Consider the following 24723-nt stretch of genomic DNA (forward strand, 5'->3'; position numbering starts at 1 on the left):
ATCTTTCAAGCTCATGAGATCGAACCTCAGATGAAATTAGATTGTCACTATAGGTGGGTTCGTTAGTCATGCCGGTAATACAGATCGCGTACTAATCTAATATGATAGTGGGTTCGATACATTACTAATCGAGCAACCATATCCTACTCAAGAGAGCCAACCCTAAGAAATATCGTGCAGCTTCAGGGTGAATTTTCACGGGCGTCCAATTGATGCGACGGTAATTTGACGCGGCAGTAGCACGCCGTCAGCGGCAGAAGGAGCCCATGAACGTGATCACTCTAATTATGAAAAATCTTCTGTTTTGCAATTGATTCGTATGATCCTTTCTAGACTAATTAAACCCCTAGGAACGCAAAAACCGCACCAAAAAGAGCGTATGTCCAACAGCAGAAAAATTACGAAGGAGAGACCAGCAGCACAGAAATTAATCGAAGGAATATGTTGTTTTTGGGCCCTATAACTCCTGATATGATGCTCGCAGCGTATTCCATGAAGCTTGTCTCTAAGCTCCATGTAAATAGCTGTTCGAGGTAATAAAGAAAATAATATAATTCGCACTCGAATACAACTCTCACTCATTATCATTCATTGTTTAGAAGAAAAGCTCTGGACACACCGCAACATTTTTAGTATGGGCTATGCGGTAGTAAACGCATGAAAATAATTATCCATGAGTGCACGTTTATGGAATAGTGAGAACAAATTAGAATAATTTCTTACCTCAAAAAACTGCCAGCGTTCTATACGATTTTCTTCTCGCTACTTTATTTTTTCCGTTTGTACACACTTGCAATCAACAATTCCAGATTATCAAATTCTTAGCATAAAAACGCAACTGAGAACCACTGACTGAACGACGTAGTTCACGTATGTCACGTAGTTGTAGAGACTAGCGTCATTTTACAATTGCTTCGGTACCCATTTTCATGAGCGTCGTTTTGCCGCCGACGGCTTGGCGCTGCCGCGTTAATTTTCCGTCGCGTCAAGTTGACACCCGTGAAAATCCACGCCTAGTAGAGTACCACCAGCATTGTCTATGCTAGGCACATCATACGGATAAATCTAAGCGATCTAAGCTTACGAAAAAGGTTGACCAACAGCAACGGTGTTACACAGGCATACGTTCCAGTGATACAGACATACACGAATACAATCTAACTTGAAAATCTAAATCCTGAATTTTAAGGTGCGATGGAGACGTAGTTTATGCATAAGTGTGTCGAACTGTTTACCTACATCTGTGCCTGCACCGACTCCCACCGTGATACAACACTTCCAGTGGATTTGACATAGTGGTGATGTTGGTTCACGACACTGACGCATAAATTTACGACGGTGGTCGACTTCCTTTCCTGCTATATGGCTACGAGATAACAGTGGAGTAATTTTCTAATCATGCTGAAAAAATACTTTGGTAGACAGATGACATCTGATTGTAAAGAACTGCCGTCAATAGGCGTCAAGTATACTATAGCATATTGGTTTGGCACTAGCAGTTCGGTTTCGGAAACACGTAATTCTCAATGAGTCGTCTGCTGCTTTGACAGTTCCTCATTACGTAGTGCGTGCTTAGCATTCCGCTCAAACTCTTAAACATTTTTTTTTTGTTGGCTCCCCTCTTGAAATGTTCATTCATAAAATTTACATTCATCAGAAGAACAACGGTTCATCATGAATTTCAATGTGATGCGGTATTATATTGCCACGCTAGTGTTCCAAACGCTTGTTCTACACGTGACAGTTTTGGTGCAAGATGCAAGTGCGGCTGTAGCCGGAAAAAACGATAATTACGACAGTTTATTAACCGGTCAAGGATTATACAGCAGCAACGATGGAATATACATTTTAAACGCAACTAATTTTAAACCCAGTATTTATGAAAGCAAGACAGGCTGGTTCGTGGAATTTTACAACAGCTGGTGCGGATTTTGTCTTCGATTTGCAGATACTTGGAAGGCTCTTGCTCAAGACATCGGACGTAAGTATCGATAGGTCCTGCATATACCTTAAAGGTTACTCTGGAGGAACTAGCGTGTCCTGGATGATCCTGAACTTGCAAGGCGTTACTGTTTTTGTCCATTTAGTGACGAGAATTTATCTGTTGTTAAATTTTTTGGATAGAAAATATTTCTCGCACATACTTTGTTCACCATTTAGATACTACAAACATTAATCCAGAAATTCTGTAGAGCAGACCTAAAACAAGAATAAAAATGAAACGTCATTCTTTCGATGACTGTTTTTATGATAAATTAGTTAGGAACTTGGAATTTAGTGTGAATTCATCTTTGATCCGTAGATGCGTACTCGACTCAATTGTTTGCTCCAGATACATCAGTTCCTTCGAAATCTGCGTTAGCGCCATAAAATTATAAATTGATTGTACTGCAAGACTGCTTTTTGCATGAATACGAAAAAAAATTTTCTCCAGCCATCAACAACATTTCACTAAATCCCCTCTTCGATTTTTTTCTTTCAGACTGGAAAGATGTTGTTGTGGTAGCTGCAATTGACTGCGCAAATGATGATAACAACCCGATTTGTCGAGAATATGAAATAATGCATTATCCAATGCTCAAATATTTTCATGTTGACGCTAAACCAGGTCAACTCGGTATAGAAATTGAGAAAGGAAAAGACATGGATGCCGTAAGACATAACTTGATTGACCGCCTTGAAAAGGAACAGCAAGAAGGTCGCGGTTATTCTTGGCCGAATATAACTCCTTACCGGTATGTATGTACAATGGTTAGGGATTGCTAAAGGCAAACTGCTAAAAGTATCATATTTAAGTCTGTATCATATAATTTACCACACCCTGTATAGTATGAAGAGGTTACACATCAACAAATGACTGGAAAACAGATCACTATTCAGTAATAATTTTTCAAATCAATTACTTATATGCATATTGCAATGCTGATTTTGCACAAAACTGAAGTTTCAGTTAATTGAGCTTGATCGTAAGGTTATTAAGAATTGTCTCTAGCACCGACTCTCAAAATATAAGAAAAAAAATTCTCTTACATCTAACCCCTTCAAAATATATGATTATTGGAGCGTGCTTTTCATTTCTTCTGTAGGATTACAATTATAGGCATCCAAGAAATTTTCTTGACTGGCTATTTTTTGCAAATTTAGTTTACTTTAGTGAGCCCTCTCTGATGGTTATTGCTGATATATACTACAACGAGGTTTGCCTCAGCCGTTTCAAGGCCATAGTTAATTTCCTTAATTCCCTGAATCTTATATTGAATTATATTATTCAAGACTTGAATTCAAAATTTGTGACATCTAACAGTTGAATTATCATTCGTCAACCTAATGCACGATTTGGAAAACCTATTGCGGGCTTGAAGTAATGACATTTAAATTTCTTAAGTGCACATGTTCACCACTTCTGGCAATGAAAAATTATTACTGGTCTCTGATAGTGTGGAGTTGTGGCATTCATGAGTGGATTAATGGAGTTCAGCACAGTAATAATTCAACACTCTTGACTTGAATAGTATCAACTATGAGCGGCTATGTTAGGAGGTTGAAGATGAGTGATCGACAGGTGAGCGTAGGAGAGAGAGATTGATCGATTGATTGATTTAGCTTTTTTCACCATTTACTACTTTTCTTTTTCGAATAGGTTTCTTAGCCGATTTTTAAAGATCCACTATTCGTTTCTACTTTTCTATATGTTTGCAAGTATTCTTTTGTTGCTACGATTTTAACTCTTAGGAATTCCTTGTTAGTAAACAAAATTTTTATCACACTGAATTATAACCTTGATGTCTTGTCTACTACTGATGTTACTCACACTAATTACTAATCTCATAATATCTACACAGTTTTGTGTTCACTTAACTGTATGTTAAATGGCTTCACAATAAATTTTTCCTTTTTCACAATCTTCACCTTCTCTGTTCAACTTATTATGGACAGTTGTTTATTTCGTGAATGTTCTACGATATCTATACTGTATCCAGATACTATTTTCCTTTTGTACTTTATTTTTCTGATCACATTTTCATGTGCAATGGTTTTATGTACTAAACATATTGTTGTGTTATCATATTTGAGATTCAATTTCTTTAGATTATCAATTGCTTTTTAGTCCTTTTAATGACTCCCTATACAGTCCATGATTTTCTCTGATTTCGGTAATAGTTTCTTGATTTACTGGTATATTGTGATCTCCTTCTCTTCTGTTTTCCGTTGATCTTTTACCGCCATTTTCAGAGATTGGCGCCGAACTAGATCTTCTTTATATTCAAAATAGATATGAAGTTATTATGATCAACTCAAAAATTTGGAATCTTACTGGATCTCAATCTCTAGGTGTATGTGTGAATGTATGTGTGTTATCAATTTTTCGTCCTACTTCCCAAGAACAAAACAACGGATTTTTATTATTTTCATCTCAATCCATACTGTTCTCCCTAAGTTAGAATTGATTAGATTTTTCGTAAAACCAGTCAAGTTATTCCTTAACTATTTGAAAAATGTAATTCTTTGGGTAACTTGTAAATGGATAAGCTGAACCCTTAGTTAGTTGTGAAATACATAGGAATAGTTGAAAGTTCTTTTTAGACTGATCTCTACAACCCAATCAATTTTCCTGTTTGTTGAGCCAATTAATCAATTCTGAACACTTACCTTTTGAATTGATTATTTGCATCCACCCTTGCCGATAGGTCTCATTGTCTTCTGAGGTTATATAATTTTGTATACAATTTTTGTTTTACACGCAGCATCTATCTTAACATCAACTGTAATATGTGTAAATTCTACTCTAGTTCTAAAGTACATGTTGTCCTCCCACCCTCACTTCAATCTCTTCTTCTTGGTATTATTCTTCTCCACTCAGTGATATGGAAAGAAAGAAAAAGTAGAAATAGAATGAGAAAGGTAACGACAGATTATACGGCATGAATGGGAACATGAGAATGGGTTAGAAAGTATCGAATTGTGTCGGATTTCAATAATACTGTTTGCTTTTGTATAATGCATGGGTTTGGAGTTTCTTTAATTGACTACAACCAACTGTTCTAACAGAGCTATTACAATAAATGATAAAAGTCAATCGCGCACAATCTGCATAATATATTGAAAGCATCAGTATTGATTGATACTTCTCCCAAAAACAATGCAGTAATGATACTACAAATACAGTGCACCAAGATGAAGGAGTTCATATATCCTTTGTAATAATTAATCACAATGTATTAATGAATTAAAATATTCTTCAGGTACTATTTTATATAAATATCATTATTTTCAAGTATTATTTCACTAGTATATACTTCAGCCGTACCGGGAACACTATTGGTGTTGAATTCCACTATTCCAGTATACGGCGGTAGTAATTTTTCATAATGAGCCCCTTTTAAATTTCAAGACAATTTCGAGTACTGCTTGTTCTAATTACTAGTTTTAATTATCTGCAATTTTAGAAGCAGAAGTTTAATGAAGCCAGAAAAATTATGTGTCATCTGATTGCATGTTACAGAAGTGGGGATACGAAGAATTTGTGGAAAGATTTACCTGCCGGTGTAAAATATAACTTTTTAATATTTGAAACGGTGGATTCATTCCTAGCCACTGAGGTGACCTTAGACTTACACAACATCAGCAGTATACAAGTTCGTGGTGTGACCTCTGAGAATGAGCCACTTAGCATAATGCTTTCAGTAAATAAATTTCCTACTCTAATTGCACTAGGCCGTAACAGTTCGCAGCAACTTATAAATGTGAGGTACCCAACAAGAGAAGGAATAAGAAAAGCTATTAAGGAATTTTTAGTGTTGAAAGGAATAACGGTAGATATACCTGATAATACTAATAAACATCCCAGCGAGTGGATGAAGGTTGAAATACCAAATGTGTTGGACATAATGAAAGAAAGGAGAGACGAAAAAGAACAGGAGGAAGTCAGAGCACTCGGAGATCTCCTTTTTCAGTTAGATTTAGAGACAGCATTGAGATATTCGATTGACCACGAAATTCCAATGGTTAAAGTTATAGAGGGGGACAAGATTCAGGCGCTGAAAGCTTACCTGAATGTACTGGCAAAGTACTTTCCATTTGGACGCAATGGTATTTTATTTTTAGATAGATTAAGAGAACTTGTTGATCAGCGAGAAAGACTGACAGGGAAAGAATTCAGACAAATTGTTAAATCGACCGAAGAAGAAATATCCCCCATATACTCTGGGCCACAGGGATGGATTGGATGCAAGGGGAGTGTTAGTAGTTTTCGTGGGTACCCATGTGGACTTTGGACAATGTTCCATATGCTCACCGTAAACTCTGCAATCCGTAATAAAAACAATCTAGAATATAAACCACAAGAAGTTTTACAAGCTATGCTTGGATATATCAAAAACTTTTTTGGATGTGCTGATTGTTCCGAACATTTCGTCAAAATGGCTGGTGAAAATAAAATGTCTGAAGTACGTACTTTAAACGAAAGTATTTTGTGGCTGTGGAAATCGCACAATCTTGTGAACAAAAGACTGGCTGGTGATAAAACTGAAGATCCTATGCATAAAAAAGTACAATATCCGTCCAAAGAGCAATGTTCGACTTGCAAATACAATAACGAGAGTTGGAACGAAGCAGAAATATTACGTTACTTATATCGCAAGTACAGCTCTTCAGAAATAAGTTACTATAATTCAAGTGGAAAACTAAACGAGAATAACAGTATCGTTCACCTCAAAATTAGACAAGAACGATTTGCTTCAGATAAGTATAGTGGTCAACGAAAATTGGGATGGGATTTTACAATATTTGACATAAGCATCTGTGTGGTCCTGTATGTAACGTCTGCAACGATACTCGTCCTTGTTTGTATAAAGTTTGCGATGAAAAGGACTTACAGGAAGAAAACATATATACATGATCTTTTTGGCAAAGTATAACTTTGTTTGTCGCTTATGCGATTTGATTTATCAAAGAAACATTGCATCACATTATAAAGTTTACCATTAAATCTGGGAGAAATCATGTATATTCAGTTTGTCTGTTCACTGTTGGCGCAGCGCTACAATATAGGGAGTATAATCAAATCTAAAATAAATCCAGAATGAAAAACATTAGTTGCCAAAAAAAAATAGTATCCTAATAATAAGAGTGGTGAAACGAAAATCCGTTGTAATTTCAATAGATCAGTGAACATAACTTTAGCCCTGTATTGAATGGATAAACTGTAAAGGTCTTGTACATAAAAAATGCATCTAAATAGATACTTTGTTGAATAAATCTATGCAATAGTTGAATTCTTGCATGTGGCAAATTTGAATGGAATTACGAAACGGAATTAAAATAAATTGTAGCTATTTAAACTCGTTAACAGTGTAAATAGAACCTCCCATACTTACATACCTCATGAATGTAAATATCGCTGCAATGAAATACAAACTAGTCATTACGAACTTTCGATTTGTTCCGTACCAATTAGAGAAAAGTAAAACGAAACGAAATACAGGTTCGATAGTATTACTTTCTGGGATTCGCATAACTAGCTCAACAGTCAGTCAACACATCTATTGAATCGATGGTGGTGCGGCTCAATGTTACAAATCATCGATGTAATTACAGGTGTAGTTCTGATATTTAATTATTTAAATCTCACATCAATTCTGCAGATGGAACGGAGTGAACGTCGTAAGTAATTGTCAAAGAGATGAGCGAGACGAGGATTCGAGTTACTTTCCACCATTCTGTTCCGTGATTTCATTCTGTGGTATGGTCAGAATTAGGTAGGGGGTTTCTCTTGTAAATCCATCATATAATTGGTTAATCGCTCATGGTCCATATTAAGTTTATACAGTGTGAATACCTGACATATGATTTAATATCACTTATGTGTATGCAACGCATTGAGAGAGCAGTGTGCACTAAGCTTTTATAAATATTACTGGGATGTAAAGGTACTATCTCAGAGCTCGCTATACTCAGTATTTACCAACAGACCAACCATGAAATGTCACTCATTATGAATATCATCAATGCCTATGCATCACTGACACGAAAATTCCGCAAATAGCATAATGCTGCATATAACGCTGGATACAAAGTTTTTTTTTCACGCAGCATTAATGCCAGAAGATGTATTACAGAATCCAACTAATTGCATGAATCATCTTCTGGCATTATTGTCCGCACAAGGCTCGGTCTTCAACGTCTGTTCAGAATTATTCATTATTACAATAAACGTGTTTGAGTTAGAATTGTTAACAAACCTAGAATAAATTAATGAAAAAACGCAATTAAATTATAATGTAGTAAACTTTATTAGTTTTATTAGTTCATTAGTTATAAAAAGTGACAAGATCACTCCACTTGGTTCATTAGATAATTATACTTTACATATTGAATTTCAATCGATAACAGATTTAATAAAAAAAAAAAAAGCAAAAAAAAATAACAATTCACAGAATTATTGTTACGTATTCAACTTCTGAGTAGAATCGCTGTTGTGTATTCCTAAGAAGGCCAATCGACGCCAGCGTAAATCATCAGGATCAGGAGTAGATGGTGTGGTCATACATTCTAGACTCAATTGCAAGGCCCTTCTCAAATCCTCGTCTTCATCCGTATCCTCATTGGAATTGGGTAAATATTTGTCTGCCTTATCATTACTTGGATCCAATCTAAGATTCGAAGATTCGTCAACACCTACATTAGCATCCTGTAAGCTCAACTTTAATGCTTTTTGTAAGTCAGCATCATCCTCCTCTTCTACAGTAGGTTGATCGCGTCCCTCAATTCTGATTGGTATTATTCTTTCTCTTGGTTTTCCAGTTTCTGATGCAATATCTGAATGATTTTTTTGGCTCATTCTACTGACTGCCGTTGCTATTGATGATGTTGAAGCTAAACGCACGCATGAATTTGGAACTTTAACTTCTCCTAAGGCCAAAGCAGTTTTCAAAATTTTAGCATCTTCCTCTTCTTTGGAACCTAAACGATACCCCATACCACTAGTTCCTACACAATCATTTGATCTCGCTTTTACTCTCGGTGTTGCTGTTATTGGATTTTTCGTAATTACATCCTCTGCCACACATTCAGGTAAAGAACCGATAACAATGAAAATTGAGTAACCTGTGAGGAATATATGGTAAAATGATCAATGAAGATTGAAAATGATGATTATTTGTCGAATAATATAAAATGAAATTATCAACATACCCTCCTGCATCAGCTGTGCTAGGTACATAGCCAAATATGTGTTCGATATAAGTTGTGGTCCGCTCAACATTGAATTTAAGTTGAACCATTGTTTTCCAAGTTTTCTGATAGTAAACCAGTGGCCCTTGTAGTTACAAATATATGCATTCATGTCTCTAAAAAAGTCAATTATTAATCCTGGTAGGTATATTGTCAAGTTAATAAATGCTTGTTCCCGATGATTGAATTATTTTCGTTAATACAGTTTGCATTTGGTCAGTGAGAGTAAGATTTGACGTGATCTGCAGCAGTGCTGAGGCACTTAAGTTTAAATAAGGATGATCAAGATGAGTGTTAATCACAGTACTTTCGATGGGAACAAAAAATGATAAATAATAACCTACGAAGGATCGTTCTGGGCCATTAGGGCTGTTGCTTCAGTGCTGTTATAAGGAATTAATTCAAGACCCCACACTTTAAGAGCACTGCTTATGACTTGCACCGAAAAATATCCACTGTCATCCATGTTTCCCGATGGTTGCTATAACAAAGGTATCCATTGAATTAGCTTAAAATGATGAAAAAACATCAGCTTTTAATTTTACAATAGACCTTGCAAAGTGGAGTGGAATTTCACTGCTTCATATAGAAGCAATAAATTGTAATACAACATCTGGATTGTGAGATTGAATTCAATAGTGTTTTCAACTGGTTCCAGACAACATGCACAAAGCAAGGATAGCCAACAACAAGGTAATACTATTTTCATTTACAGCCATTTCCAGCTACATTTCATAGTACAGAATGCTTCTTTGAGTAAGTTTTATTTCTAGCTCAATAAATACTGACAGTTCTGTCGCGTCAGTAAAAAGATAATACTAACTTTCTATAGTCTAAGGTTACCATCCCTTAAAATCAATAGGACTATGAGAATCCTCTGTAGCTTGTTGTCGTAATGCTATTGATAAAACAGCTAATAAGTCCGAGATGTATCTAATGTACATTGAATTGACTAATTGAAAATACTATCAACATGGGGAATTTCAATTGATTAATGATCCGCACAGAATACGCACGAAGCAATATACATACGCGATGGTAGAGTGAGAAAAAAAAGATTGTGTATGCCATAATAAGAGTAAGACAAACGGTTACCTCCAGAAACAACTGATACTCCTCGCTGTCGATGCCTGATTCAGCCATTCTGAGGCGTTCCTCCTCGTCCATCTGACATGCCAAATTTGCAAGATCTACAGCGTTGAAGTATGGACCCTGCAGAAGAGCATTGAGACAATGCTGCGCACAAAGGTATCCTTCTTGCTAAGAAATAAATTTGAACCAAAATGGACATGAAAATTTTAGTGAGCATTATAGTACTGTGGTTGGATAACTACATTACCTTCTCGTGAAATATGCTCTCCATTGTGAAGTCAGGGTTTTACAAAAAAGCGAAATAAGATTCGAGTGAAAAAAACGAAAAATGAGACCTCGGATAATAGATAATAACACGCGATATCAGGCGGTGGAAAAGTAAAATAATATATTTCAAGTCAAGCAATCAAACGTCATACATTAATATCCATGTATGCACATACGTTTGTGTGGAATGTACACTTTTCAAGCGCGGTGGATGTAAAGAGAAGATGGTAATGTTCAAGCTTGTAGTGTCCTTCCTCCATGCCTATGTCAAGTCAGGACAAATAGCCAATCACAGTCTTAGCCGATGGAAAAGGGCCAATAGGCTCCCAAATTTACTCGCTTTTGATGAGTGGTTTTTGGCGCTGATAGCTGATTTCGGAACGCGCTCGCAATGAGTTGCAACGAATGGCGCTGTATGTGGAATCACCTCTCTGTTTGGGTACTAGCCCATACAACCATTTTTACACTTGATATTACAGTTTTGTATTATTTCATATTATGATTAAATTACAATTATTTGAACATTTTATACTGTAAATTATTTGAACATTTTATAGGTTATTTTAACATAAGATATATTATTATATTAGAAATTAATTTTTAAAGAGTCAATAAATTTAATTAAAGCATTAAGAATTATAGAGTTTTTAGAATTAATAATTTCTTCGACACTGTATGATCCTAAGCCCAACAATAACGCGATTTGACTCGGAGCTCCACCTATCGGCTCTCGTCAAAGGCGTCATAATTGTCAGACTCGGGACAGTGTTCGATAATTATTGTTGTGGAATTTGGAATACTCCCAGCAGAATTATTGATGGAGCGAGAACATTGTTGGTGAAAGTTGAGAAAAAAATACTGAGTGATCATTGCGGAGAACAAAGATAGTAATTATCATATTAGAAATATTTGTACTCTCGCTTAACAGCCATGGCAACGATTGGGGAACCTCTCACATTAGCCAGGGGTAAGTTAACTTATTGCTCTTGTTTACTCAGTTTGGAGTACTGTCAGTTCGTCGTGCAAACGCCGGATAGTTTTCAATTCGTAGATACGCTTCTGGGTGTGATTAGTAATTAGATTGATCATGTAACTAAATTCATTGAATAAGTAATTGCAGAATAAGAAATGTATAATTTGGTACTTCAATTCATTCAATTGTCTGTATGTCTGTAGTATCATCTAATTATTAGTTACTAGAATGGACATTCACTATTTTTTCATTCTGGTACTCGCTTATGTTTATTTGTGTTTTTATAGATGTCAAAAGATCGATCGAACTCCTCGACAAACTACAGAAAAGTAAGTTGATGATTGAAATTTTTTTTAAATTACCTACATCCTTACCAAAACAAATATTTGTTAGATTATTACAAATTAAAATGGTTTGTATAAAGTTTTCATAAATAACATCATCGAGTAATGTATTTATATTGCAATTAAGTTTATCTTGAATATTTGATTGATACTGACTTATTTTAGGTGGTGAAGTACCGGCTACAAAGTTAGCAGCTCTGCAGAAGGTACTACAAAGCGACTTTCTCAATGCAGTAAGAGAAGTCTATGAACACGTGTATGAGACTGTTGATATTCAGGTAATACTAAGTATAAGCAATTATACCTTTTTCATAAAATAATCAATCTTTCTCTGACGCCAAAGTTTTGGAGAACATTCAAACGATTCGTAACATATACTTTAATTGGTGCCTGGCATACGCCATTCATGAGTTTTTGAGACTTTGAGTTTATTAGAACTATCCTGTTTAAAACCACTCTAATATAAGAGTATGTGGAATTTTTGGTACAGGGTTCTCAAGATGTGCGTGCTTCCGCCACAGCCAAGGCGACTGTGGCTGCTTTTGCGGCAAGTGAAGGACATGCCCATCCGCGAGTTGTTGAATTACCGAAAACAGAGGAGGGTCTTGGATTCAATGTGATGGGAGGAAAAGAGCAAAATTCACCTGTATATATATCTCGAATTATTCCAGGAGGTGTGGCCGACAGACATGGTGGTTTGAAACGTGGTGACCAGTTACTGTCTGTTAATGGCGTGGTACGTAATGTGAAATTTTTACATTGATGAAATATTAAGATTTAATCATACTCGAACGTTGCCATTCAAGAATTTATACGATGATACAGGATAGTGTAAATATTGTATTTTTCTCATTTCCTCTAGTGTATTGAAGGCGAAAATCATGAGACAGCTGTGGAATCGCTGAAACAAGCCCAAAACTCGGTGAAGTTAGTTGTTCGCTATACTCCTCGTCTTTTGGAGGAAATGGAATTGCGGTTTGATAAACATGCGCACCAAACTGCACGTAGGCGTCAACGTGTGCAGTAGACTGCAATGATTATTTTTATCACTACATATATATAGAATTTATGAATAACTGATATAGATACAATGTAATGTTACTTATATTAATTATTATAGTTTTAAGCGACAAATTAATATCTGGCTTAATTATCTTGTAATTCATCACCTAGAAATAACTTCTGTATGACCATCTCTCGTAAGAACATTATCAGTATTCATTAATGAACCGTTTAAAACCGATCCACAATATAATTAAACCCAATCATAAGTGTACGGGCAAATCCTCTAAACTTTAATTTCTTTTTAAACATATAAGTTTGAAGGAAATTCCAAGAGTGGACTCGTCTTGAAAAACCAAGCACTTTGTAATTGTCTTAAGCAATATTACACGCATCATTACTAAGCTTTCATAATTTCCCATAGTATCCAAATCTCAGAAGTGACATTCAAGCAACGAAAAAATTCATCCGTTTATCCTCAGTCATTGATTCTACGATGTCCTACATGTCTTGTTTGGCTTCCCTAGGGTTCGATTAGTCTGAACAGGGTCCATTGAATTAATTCTCGGATATAAAAATATTATGCTTCTAAACACGCGAAAAGATCTTAACTCTGATATACGTCGATGTAATTTTGCGAGTGGAATCGATTGCACGCGTCTAGGGTCGCTGCGAACAACGTATATTAGCGCTGCACGAAGCGCACGTGTTCAATATAGGTATAGGTCCATCTAGATAGAATTTAGTGGTCGTCAGCTGTGACAATCCGTATCACACCTAATTGTGGGGCGAGGTTATGTATGCGTGTATGTACGTACAATACATACGACACAGCCAACGCGAGCGACGGAGAGCCTGTAAAAATAGTGAAAATTTATTTGAAATATCCAATGAATTACACGAACTGTTGGAAAATTAACCCTTGCATCAAACGATGGCGCGAAAACAAGCCTTATCTCCGGATGTTGAAACATTGTTTTGGTACAGAAGCCAAGTCTCGAGCTGAAACAAAGTAACAACAAGCAAGATTTATAAAATTATTTAAATTCTTTCTACTTAACTGGGGGACATGCGTGTCATTTTTGAAACTTACTTTAAAGTGGTACAAAATCGATTTCATAAGGATTAACAAATACCTCCATAAAAGTGTAGTATCCATGTGAAAAAAAATCAATTTTCTATGGTGTCAATGAACACATCAGGAACGTTTTGAAAAATTTCCATTAGCTCGTTTCGAAATACTCCTTGATGCCAATAAATGTTTTAGGAAAAAATGGCGCAGTGTCGTTGGACTCGAAATTCACGCCCAAATTCAATCGAATTCAAAGTTATTTTCTGGTTCAAGCACCATGTATGGTTCCCCGATAAACAGTAACGTTTCATTCTTTGATTGTGCTACACCGGGAACACTACCTGTAAGGATAATCACTGATGAGTAAAGTTTCGTACTGCATCTGCTTTTTGCAGGTGAATTGCTTTATGAATTTGATATTATGATTTTTAGGTACTGAATAAAAGATGCGTCGAAGCAGGAATACTAACTGCTCTGGCGCTATCCTGCAAAGTAAACGAAGTATCATTGTTTGATAGAAAACATTATTTCTATGCAGATTTGCCAGTAAGTTGACTAGAAAGTAATTCAAATTTTGAACTTTATAAAACCCACTGTTTGAATATGGCGAACTTCATTTTTAAATTTGATGCAATTACTGTATGAGCTGTGGTTGGGCATATTGTCACGACGAGTTAATCTTCTAGACAGGTAGTATTAAATTGCTTGAGGCTAAATGATACATATTTACAGGCAGGATATCAAATAACTCAGCAACGTCAAGCCTTGGCTATAGATGGAGAACTCAATTTCCAAGTATATACACCGGGTATTCATCCACGACCCTACAGCAAAGTTTCTAAAATCAAGCAGCTGCAACTGGAACAAGATAGTGGCAAAAGCTTACACGATTTAATAGCAAAAAGGTGCTGTCAGAGATTCAATACCTATTTGCTGTAACTGTTGCTACAATTAAATTACTCTTAATTATTGTGGATATTTTGTTCGCTGGTAGACCTGTTGCTGAAGTAAAACAATCACTGACTTATATAAATATTCTCGTAATGCGTTCGGATTGTACATCATTTTAATATAGGTAAAACAAACCTCCTAACTCATCTATACAAATTTGGAGAAAAATTGTTTCCTGCTTATGCCAAAAGTATTGTCAAGTATTAATTATGTATGTCTTCACCGATTTATCTGCAATTTTCGCTTTCTCACTATACCATGTACGAAGAGTTTGGAAACCAAGTGCTAGCCATTATTATATATTGATTCCATTTCGTGAAGCGCACGAGTTTAAGCTGTTTCAGATCAATCTGTGTCTTACACAAAGCACTGCAGAGTACATTTCTAATTTTCATGTGTGTGAAATTTCTGTAAAAATTCTAAAAATCTATACCTACGTGAAGTCTTGAATGTCCTTGTTATATTTGCCCTGGCTTAAACAAAACTTGAGAACTCAAAATCGTTACCTTCTGAAGTTTAGCTTTAATTTCGATTATGCCTTACACTTTTGGGTCAAATACTTAAATTCTTTACTTTGTCTCAGACCATTATCAACTTGAAAGATATTAACAGACACTTACGGATTGAATTTTTATTTTATGATCAACAATAACAGAAGTTTGGTCGATCTTAATCGAGCAGGGATACCACTGATGGAATTGGTATTCGAGCCGGACTTATCAGATGGCGAAGAGGCTGCTGCGCTAGTCAAAGAGATCGTACTCATTCTGAAAAGATTGGGGACGTGCTCCTGTAAAATGGAAGGTAAAGTGGTATGAAAAAAAAGATTAACAACAAAGAAGTATGGCCATTACGCATAATGATCTGAATTCAGAGGGCGCCCTTCGAGTTGACGCCAATATCTCTGTGAATCGACCAGGGGAAAAATTGGGCACGCGAACAGAAGTCAAGAACATTGGAAGTATTAGGTCAGTGGCAGCTGCTGTAAAGTTTGAAATTGACAGACAGATTACAGAAATTGAGAATGGTGGTACAATTATTAATGAAACAAGGTCATGGGACACGGAAATTCGCAAAACAGTTCCAATGCGAGATAAAGAAGAAAAGCAGGTATAGAATGCATACTTTGAAAATATGGTATTTCTGTAAGAGTGTGTTGCGCAATTCTATTATAGCGGTTGACAATCTTGTCACATTTAAGTGACATGGCGATTCCGTTTTTTACTGAGAAGTCTTTCAACTTTTTACAAAATCTTCGTTTACTGTTGCAAACAGACTGTCAGAATTCCATTCATATGTGACGCTATTGTTAATAAGCTACTTTCAAAGACCTTTATACATTACGAATTGTAAACACAGCTCCTGGTTTGTAGTATAATAATCGCAGTATTGGTGGCACTTTACCTTTATTGTATTTTTGATGTTCTCTGGTGATTTTTCAATCAGAGTACTTTCCTCATACAAGTTTGAATTCATATTAATTTCTGTACATAAACCTTAAAATCTTTACGGTGCCTTCAACTAGAAAGTTTAATTTGAATTTCTAGTTTACTTATAGGCATACTATATCAGATCACATTTGTGTGGTGCAGTTCTGAAGGATAGAATAAGATTCTTTATAAATTCATGTAAAAAAAAATTTAAGTCACATTACAGGATTATCGTTTTATGCCAGAACCAAATCTTCCGCCATTGCACGTACACGTCACTAAAGAAATAAAAAATAAGTATGGATTGGTTGATGTTCCACTTCTGCAAGAAAGCCTTCCCGAGCTTCCAGAGGAAACACGATATAATCTTAAAAATAATTTTGGACTCGACTCAACTGCCGCCATTATACTTACTGTGAGTTTGTATTATTAAAGAAAATTCCAATTATTCCACCAAATATTCAAAAGTAAACGATTTCTGTTCCTTGAATTTTAGTTTAATTATAATCGAATTCGTATATATTGGACAGCGATGTGTACAAAAAAGCACACGGCCAGTGAATGGTTAAAGATATTGCCACACTGAACCAAATTCATTTACATTTCAATTGCTGTTATGCGATATAAAGTAAAAGAGAATCCCTAGGATACAAAGGCAATGCTAGTGGTCATCGTTGTCGTCAACTAATAGCTTCTCAACCCCTTTTGGTGGAAACCTTATGAATTATTTATCCGTGAATACATTGATGCAAATATGAAACTTTTTCAGAATGAAAACAATTTGCTGAATATCTTCGAAGCTGTTGTCAAAGAAGACAGTAAACGAAAACCCAAGCTTGTATCAAACATATTGATCAACCAGTTGCTAACAGTGGTTAACAGAAAAGCATTAGAACTGGATACTTGGTATGGAAACACGGTAAAACTATTACTACATGAAATAATAATAAATTCTTTCATCAACTAATTTATCTTCTAGTATTTTGAATGCGCAACATATTGGTGAATTGGTGGACATGCTACAAAACAAAACAATCAATTTAACTACTGCCGAAAACGTACTGGAAGAGTACATAACTGAATCGTCGATGACTCCTAAACAAGTAAATTTCGTTTCAGTGTAGCCATACATAGACAGATTGTATACATGGGTGGATATGTATGTAAAATTTTACTTTTCTTTAATGTATGTTATTTGTTTGTAGATTGTTGAGAAAAATAATTGGACTCAGATCACAGATGAACATCAATTAACTCAAATATGCAAAAATATACTGCTGCAGCGAGCTGATGTTGTAAAAAAGTATAAAGCTGGAAAGACAAAAGTTTTCAGAGCTCTGGTGGGTGCTGTAGCCCAGGAAACTAAAAATCGTGCTGATATGGCCACTGTTGTAAATATATTGAAAAAACTGTTAGATGAATGAGACATTGTTAGTTGAATTTTTCTTGTCGTTACTGAATTTTACATCTTCTTAAACAACGTTTCAAATAAAATAATTACTCTGCTATGCAGGAAAAGTCGTAAGAATTTATTCATTGATTTATTTTAATAAAAAACGAGAGAGAGTGACTGAATATGAGAATGTAGTTTTCACATGTTATCTAAATGAGAAATACACGGGGAGACATGTGAATTGAGAGAGCGACCTTCGTTTCTTGACCTTAGGCCTTATATTTGTGGATAGTCCTTTTGGGAAACACTGAATTTTAAGAGGAGCAGCCGTTCAAAAATTTTAAACTGTTCTTTTTTAATGCCCTATTGAACAAGCAAGAATATATCGAACATTTTATCCTATTAAATTCCTCGACTAAGAAACAGTATCCGTGAGGAATAATTTGGAGAATTAGAAGACGAATATGGAAGCAATATTGATTTCTATTGCAATATATTTAAGTAGTGTTCACGTTAGAAACATCGGAAATATAAAAGACATGTTGAAATTTTAATTGCATTATTCATTAGAAGTACAAAATCATGTAGGAAATAAATATATGTTTGTGGTACATTGTGGTAATTTTGGAGACTAGAAAATTCAGTCTCCCTGCGTAGTTATATTGTTGCTCGCAAAACGTTCGTGTGTAGTTTTAATAGTTGAAGTAGTAAAACGAAACAAAATATGTACAGATGGGTGGGACAGGATTGTCTGTCCATATTTCCACAAAACATGTCTGGGAGCTGTGTGCTAAAATTACACAAGATTTGGTAAATTGTAAGCAGATAATCATTTTCATTAAATCACAACAGTCCTGAAAGTACTTCTGAATAAGCACAACAATACACAACAAATCGCAGGTTAATCAAATAATCGTAATATGACAAAAAGGATTTCATTCCGAATCCTGCGATTGCCATGCCTGTTACTTTTTTCTTTTTAAATATGAGTCACTAGTCATCATCATTGGGAATTGGATTGCATTTGATTTCAGTTGGTTCAACTACTGTCAAGATTTAATCATAAGCTTTGCTCTGGTAAGACGTTTGATTTTTTCACTTAATCAAGAATAGTATTTACCAGTATCTGTGTATTAAGATCAAGTGCAATTACCTGCAATCAAATAAATAAATATGTAGATATTCGCATTACCATTAAATAAACACTAATCACTGTGCTAGTTGGAAACAGGATTTACTTTTTTTTTAAATAAACCATGTATACTGATTTACGCAAGCGTCGCATATCCGAAGCATTTATATATAATAGTCATTGAAAATTGTGAAATCTTGACAAATGATATATCTGCATACAGTAAACTCTGTTATTATTTTTTTTTATAAAGGCTATACAGTTATGGACTCAAGTTATGCTGCTTCGAATTTACAAGGAACCTAGCATACAACTCGGCCCGAATACTTTAAAACAATATAGTACAATAAGCACATATTAATTACTATAATACAGTACAATGACGTAATTGGACTTTTAACTAGTAATTCCTAATCGGTTATACTACAATACGTTATTATATAACAAACCTTGTTAGAAACAACTACACTCGTTCAATTTTTACAATTGTTTACAATAATGTCACTAGAGATAGATATACTGGACCAATTCATGCGAACCTGACATATAAAACCGTATGGGTGAGATAGAGCGAAAATTTCAGCGGATGGCTGACAATTTACAAGCAGGAAAAAGCTGGTGCCACGTCATTGGCAGAATAGAGTTTGCTCTTGTGTTTATGTTGCAATCCCTGACTTGTTCCGCCGCACACGTTTTTAGTAACCTGAAGTCGTTCTCTCTCCTACGCATAGAGTTTTCTTTGTCAGGTTCACACTACTGACCCAATATCAACCGTAGATTGTTAATCGTCATACTCAAAACTTCTAGATCTACTAATAAATTATTATAAGTCCGTGCGTGAGAAGTAGCATAGAAATTTTCATTGGTTTTCTGTTACTTGTCTGGTTCTTGTTCATATTGATATAATTGATGAGCTACCGTGAAATTTCATGATATCAAAATGAATCTAAGTATCTGTATATATTTTTAGCATTAGTTTGCATGAAAATCGATGAAAGGTGTAATTTTAAATAATGAATATTATGATTTGTAATATTAGAATCTCAAGTTGATGAACTACCAAGTCAAGTATCATTTCCTTTATTCTGTATCGATTATGAAAGGTTTCGTACAGAAGTTAATTCTCATTTAATACTTGAAATACCCAATAAAAAGTCATCCACAAAATCAAGTTTTTCTTAATCTAGCGAAACAAATCTTCACACTATTGGCCTGAGATTAGCCATTTTCTATATAAAATTGTATGTTCCTAACACACAGCAGAAGTTTGTATATAACGAGCAAAAAGGTGCACTGGCAGTAGATGTAGATACTACGTAATATCAAAATATTGATAAAATGGACAAGTTCCTGCACGGTATATTTTGTTTAATACGGATTGTAAGAATATATCAGTAATGTTTATGCAATATACACGTACCTCTATTACAACATTGAACATCATATTGCATGTGTGAAAGTGATTGGTTCGAAAAGTTTAGGAATATTAAAAAATATGGTTCCCAAGGAAAAAACATTGGATTAATCAAGATCCCGCATATGAATAATTCGAAAAATATGAATTTCAGTTGTACGATTTCATTCAACTACAATACTTGTTTAGATAGATTGGTAAAAATACATCGTCGATATACTTTATTGTAGGATATTTACTTAAAAGTTTGAACCTTATAAAGAACGTGGGGTCTGTTAATTTAAATATTCACAGTCGGAGGAACAAAAAAAAATTGCGTTATTTTTTTTCTGTCAAAGTCCGCCGAAGCCACGAACTTAGCTGATTTTGTTTGAATAAATTAAGTTACTAACACAAACATCAATCCGTATTTAATATTACAATATAATAGATCATAATAATGCTGTATACTTGAAGTAATTATTAATTGTATAATAATGCTACTTAGATATTAAAAAGTTATGGGTTTTTTTTTTTGTGTGTGAATTCACTTGGACAGCTTACTGATCACCCTAATCAAGGCACCGTTTTCGTCTTTTAGCCTCTGATTTTCACATTTCATGTACTCCATCATCTGAAAATCGTTGAAGAAAACATTAATATGCTTTATTATTTATATAAACCACGGCCACGATATATGTAGGAAATTGAAAAACACAACATGAACACTGCGAATATTAAATGATTATTTAACAAATATCAGAATATACTAGCAGTGTATTTGAGATAAATAATCAACTTGCAGGAAAATTATAGTTAATACATTGGCTGAAGATATAGGTAAGAGTACGACCAACCATCATGCTCCCTGTATGGAGAGTTTTCAACAAGTGCAATTATTGACGCAATTTGTATTACAATCTTATCAAACGAGTCAGTAAGTACATCTTTATATATTTTCAGTCAACGGTTAGTAGTTAATATACAGTGAATCAATAATGCTTGCTCTGTAGATTTGTAATTTTTTTTGAAAATAATAATGTAATATTGTAACTAACTAGTTAACTGACAATTATCTTATAATGTTGTATGTGCAAATTTTTGAGAATCTATTACTCAGAGCCTTTGCCTACTAATTAGGCCCTGAGAAAATCAAAAATGATATGTAAGATATAAATAGAATCAATCATTCCGACAAATAACTAAGATTCATGCACTTTTGCTACAGCATTTTTCGCATTATTAATTTCAACAACTTGGTAACTATTGCAATCCTGTTTTTTTTTTTTTTTTTTATGATGAAAGAATTGACGTAGCATCTCCGATGAGTTCATTTGTGCGCCTATCAATTTTTCGATATTTTCCATATAATACAATAGGAATGTGATTCTGGCAAATACAAGATTGATAGTGGTAGATATGATACTGATTGAGATCGACTATTTAAATCATCTGCTAATTACATACGAAACTCTGTAAATAAAAATTTTCATTTCTCAAGACACCACATTATTACATGTGAAGCTTAACGCGAATAGTGATTTAATGAATCTTAGCGATAGTAAAGTATCATTTGGTTTCCAGAGATTTACGCAGCTTGGGCGTAGGAATTTTTTGTAAACTTTAATTCAAAGTGTTGCAATTCTCACGTTTCTTTGTAATTCTACAGCTATTAAATGTGATATTCTTGATAAAACGTTATATAGATATCTGGTATATGTTAAACTGTCTATCTTTCCTCTTTTCACTGAAGCACTTTCAAAACAACATTGAATAATTAGTGAAACTTTCACAACAGTAAGGAGAAATTCAAATGTTTGAGCTGAGTACATTATTTTATAACGTTGAATTCGATGAGTTCAAAAGGCATATTCAAAATTAGATTGTTATTATTTTAAACTGAAAGAATGTATGTAAAGTATATAATAAAATCCTCATCGTGTGACAATAATTATCGAAAGATAAACTGGCCAGAATATAGTACTGGATATTAGTTTCTTTGATTATGAAATCAACAGTATTCGATTATCTTATTATTCTATTAGCAATTAAGCACCCACAAATCAATACGGTTTGCACAATCATGTTTTTTTGCAGCTGGGAATTTTATAGCTAATTGTGAACAAAATATCGTTTCTGAAGTAAGCACCCGAGTTTGTGATACGTTCACTTCACCCTCCTACTGATAGATTGTTCATATCGCACTTATAATTTCCAGTATAATATAAATTACGAATTTTTAATATAATACCATGTCGCACTGTGCATACCTCTACAAAAGATTATAATCGTTGTAAAACCCATATTTAAATAGTGACCCATAGGTGAATTTCGTTGCATTTTTTCACCAACACATGTGTATACATAAATGCAAATACGAGTGGATTTCGGTGACCTAAGAATTTATTTCGTGAAATTCACTTGTATGTAAGTTATAAAATATATATATATGGTAGTCTTACGTGAAAAAACGAATCGCCAAAGGTTCACTGATACATAATCTCTGAAAAAAGTAAATAGTCCTTGCAAAAGCTAATAAACAAATCAAGTAATGAAAGTCCGATATTTCAGAAATTCCTTTACAAATTAATCCTGTTAATTATTAGCAGGAAAAAATGTGCATATATTCGAAGAAATTCATCGAAATATAATATTTTTGGTCATCACAGTGGTTTATTCCCTCAACTGAAACAATTGTATTAACAGGTATCTTTCTAAATTTCTCTTAGTTACTACACAAGCATGATTGTAAATCTCATCAATATCCAAACTTTCAGGCGGTTTTATCATTCAGAAGAGGAATTGGGGGGATTTCTGGTTTGCTGTATTTGTCGACAAAACAGAAAGGTTTGACGTATAGTTAATGCACCAGCAACTGATCAAAGCAAAAACACAACAGCGAGCAGAATCATGCGTGCAAATGATTTACATGGAATGATGTTTCAAATTCTAAACTAGAGACAGGGTAACCATGATTGGAAGTACAATAAGTTTGGTTTTTCATTTTTAAAACACTTCTTACTTCAAATCTGAATAAATCCATAATACTTGCAAAAAGACACCAAAATCTTAATTCAAGATAACACTGATTACAGTTTATGAAATATTTGGGAACAATCGCATCTTGATAACTAACTCAGTAATAAAATTGATTTAGTTATAACTAGATGGCAAAAAAAAATCACCGACGTCGGATATGAAATTAATGTGGAATTAAATTTTGAGAATTAGCAACGCTAACTAGAAAATGCATGTTAAGAGGTTGACACGTTTCTCTGTTTTGGAAAATTCCATTTTTTTTCTCTTAAGATTATTGGAAACTGACATATCCAAATCCTAGACTATTGTTCAGGGTGTGATTCAGGGTTTTGAGATTCGAATGGTCTATATTATAAAGCAACATCAACAGATTATCCATAAATTATCTATTACTTTTGAGTATAAAGTATTTTTGGCTGCATTGACAGAAAATTGTTTGTATGAAAACTTACTGGATCAACTTAATTTATTGCATAATTCATCACAGATGCATAGTAACCGCAATTTCAAAAAAAGTGATACCGAATTGGAAGCTTCGGGTAATTTCCATAAGCGTTCAAATTTACTGAACAATTAATGTTTTTTCTGTAGTTATGTCAAAGATTTGATTCTTCAAATGAAGGTGTATTGATTGAATTCAAAATTAATTTCTTAGCTTTGTCAATTAGGAATCTGAGAATAAGTACGTGGAATTTGAAGCGGATCTAACGAGTGGTTTATAGCATTAAAAATTTTCTCTTGATGCAGCGCAAGAATTAACACTTCATAATCCTTGAAGTAAACGATATTTATGGCTTAACTTTACAGCTCAACATAATATAATATAAAATACTCAAATTTCACAAGTTCTGATGATCTAATATTTTAAAATGTCAGATCCTAAGTTTAGTCTCAGTTTCCAATAAGTTTAACATAATTTGAAAGATTCATCTACCAAAAGCATCCGAAGAAGCAAAAGCATCTCCAAACTTGAATTATGGAAAATTCGTACATATTTGAGGAAATTAAATTATTTTTCATTCCTTATGTAAAAACTTTTTCCATTTTGTGAAGTTTTCTAATTTCAATGACCTCCCTCATAACTTGAAAGCTGTTCCCATAAGTATCGACGCAAAACAGTTTAAGATGTTCTTCAAAGTTAGAGAAGCGTTCAAGAGACTCCTTAACGTAGAGATTGAATATTTAACAGAATTAAAATGAAGATAGAGTGAACAATTGAGATCGATTTACAACATCGTAGATAGAAGTAAGAAATGTGATTTTCTGTGTACGATGAAATGAAATTCTCTCTCTCGAATAATTGGAATACTTTGTTTCAAGGTACAGATTACATCCAAGTATATAGCGTTAGCAATATTACGAATTAAATGAAATGAAAAATTTACCAAATGATTATAAAGCTTG

At 34.3% G+C, this 24723-nt stretch overlaps 5 protein-coding genes across 11 annotated transcripts in view; 3 read left to right on the forward strand and 2 right to left on the reverse strand.

Annotated features, from left to right (window-relative positions):
* Window positions 1-991: 991 nt before the first annotated feature.
* On the forward strand, window positions 992-7430 carry LOC107227093 (sulfhydryl oxidase 2). The gene is made up of 3 exons (XM_015668138.2): window positions 992-1981; window positions 2483-2735; window positions 5504-7430. Exons 1-3 carry the CDS (start codon window positions 1675-1677, stop codon window positions 6915-6917), a joined length of 1974 nt encoding a protein of 657 aa, XP_015523624.1. The 5' UTR covers window positions 992-1674; the 3' UTR covers window positions 6918-7430.
* LOC107227168 (ataxin-3) lies at window positions 6913-11064 on the reverse strand. The gene is made up of 5 exons (XM_015668225.2): window positions 10571-11064; window positions 10327-10491; window positions 9576-9712; window positions 9193-9347; window positions 6913-9105 (listed from the first exon to the last, which is right to left on the reverse strand). Exons 1-5 carry the CDS (start codon window positions 10592-10594, stop codon window positions 8444-8446), a joined length of 1143 nt encoding a protein of 380 aa, XP_015523711.1. The 5' UTR covers window positions 10595-11064; the 3' UTR covers window positions 6913-8443.
* A 235-nt stretch (window positions 11065-11299) lies between these two features.
* LOC107226946 (protein lin-7 homolog C) lies at window positions 11300-13150 on the forward strand. The gene is made up of 5 exons (XM_015667936.2): window positions 11300-11557; window positions 11851-11892; window positions 12073-12185; window positions 12398-12643; window positions 12770-13150. Exons 1-5 carry the CDS (start codon window positions 11521-11523, stop codon window positions 12932-12934), a joined length of 603 nt encoding a protein of 200 aa, XP_015523422.1. The 5' UTR covers window positions 11300-11520; the 3' UTR covers window positions 12935-13150.
* A 153-nt stretch (window positions 13151-13303) lies between these two features.
* Window positions 13304-18669, forward strand: LOC107227197 (glutamyl-tRNA(Gln) amidotransferase subunit B, mitochondrial). 2 transcript variants are annotated; one of them, XR_006902917.1, is made up of 10 exons: window positions 13304-13921; window positions 14177-14324; window positions 14414-14527; window positions 14714-14886; window positions 15588-15736; window positions 15807-16042; window positions 16589-16777; window positions 17132-17281; window positions 17342-17465; window positions 17568-17709. XR_006902917.1 is itself a non-coding variant. In XM_015668269.2 (10 exons), exons 1-10 carry the CDS (start codon window positions 13710-13712, stop codon window positions 17784-17786), a joined length of 1701 nt encoding a protein of 566 aa, XP_015523755.2. In that variant the 5' UTR covers window positions 13304-13709; the 3' UTR covers window positions 17787-18669. The 2 variants fall into 2 exon arrangements, 1 of the variants encoding a protein (XP_015523755.2); XM_015668269.2 differs by having other exon boundaries at window positions 17132-17268; window positions 17568-18669.
* A 2065-nt stretch (window positions 18670-20734) lies between these two features.
* Window positions 20735-24723, reverse strand: part of LOC107227024 (protein phosphatase 1 regulatory subunit 12A) — a 46809-nt gene continuing 42820 nt past the window's right edge. For all 6 annotated transcript variants that reach the window (XM_015668072.2, XM_015668063.2, XM_015668056.2 and 3 more), the window contains one exon: window positions 20735-20914. Coding sequence is in view for 1 of the 6 variants with exons in the window: in XM_015668048.2 (XP_015523534.1) it covers window positions 20828-20914 (87 nt within the window). In the remaining 5 variants the exon portion in view is untranslated. The remainder of the gene's footprint in view (window positions 20915-24723) is intronic.

The sequence above is a fragment of the Neodiprion lecontei genome, chromosome 2 (genome assembly GCF_021901455.1).
Source record: "Neodiprion lecontei isolate iyNeoLeco1 chromosome 2, iyNeoLeco1.1, whole genome shotgun sequence".
NCBI classification, from domain to species: domain Eukaryota; kingdom Metazoa; phylum Arthropoda; class Insecta; order Hymenoptera; family Diprionidae; genus Neodiprion; species Neodiprion lecontei.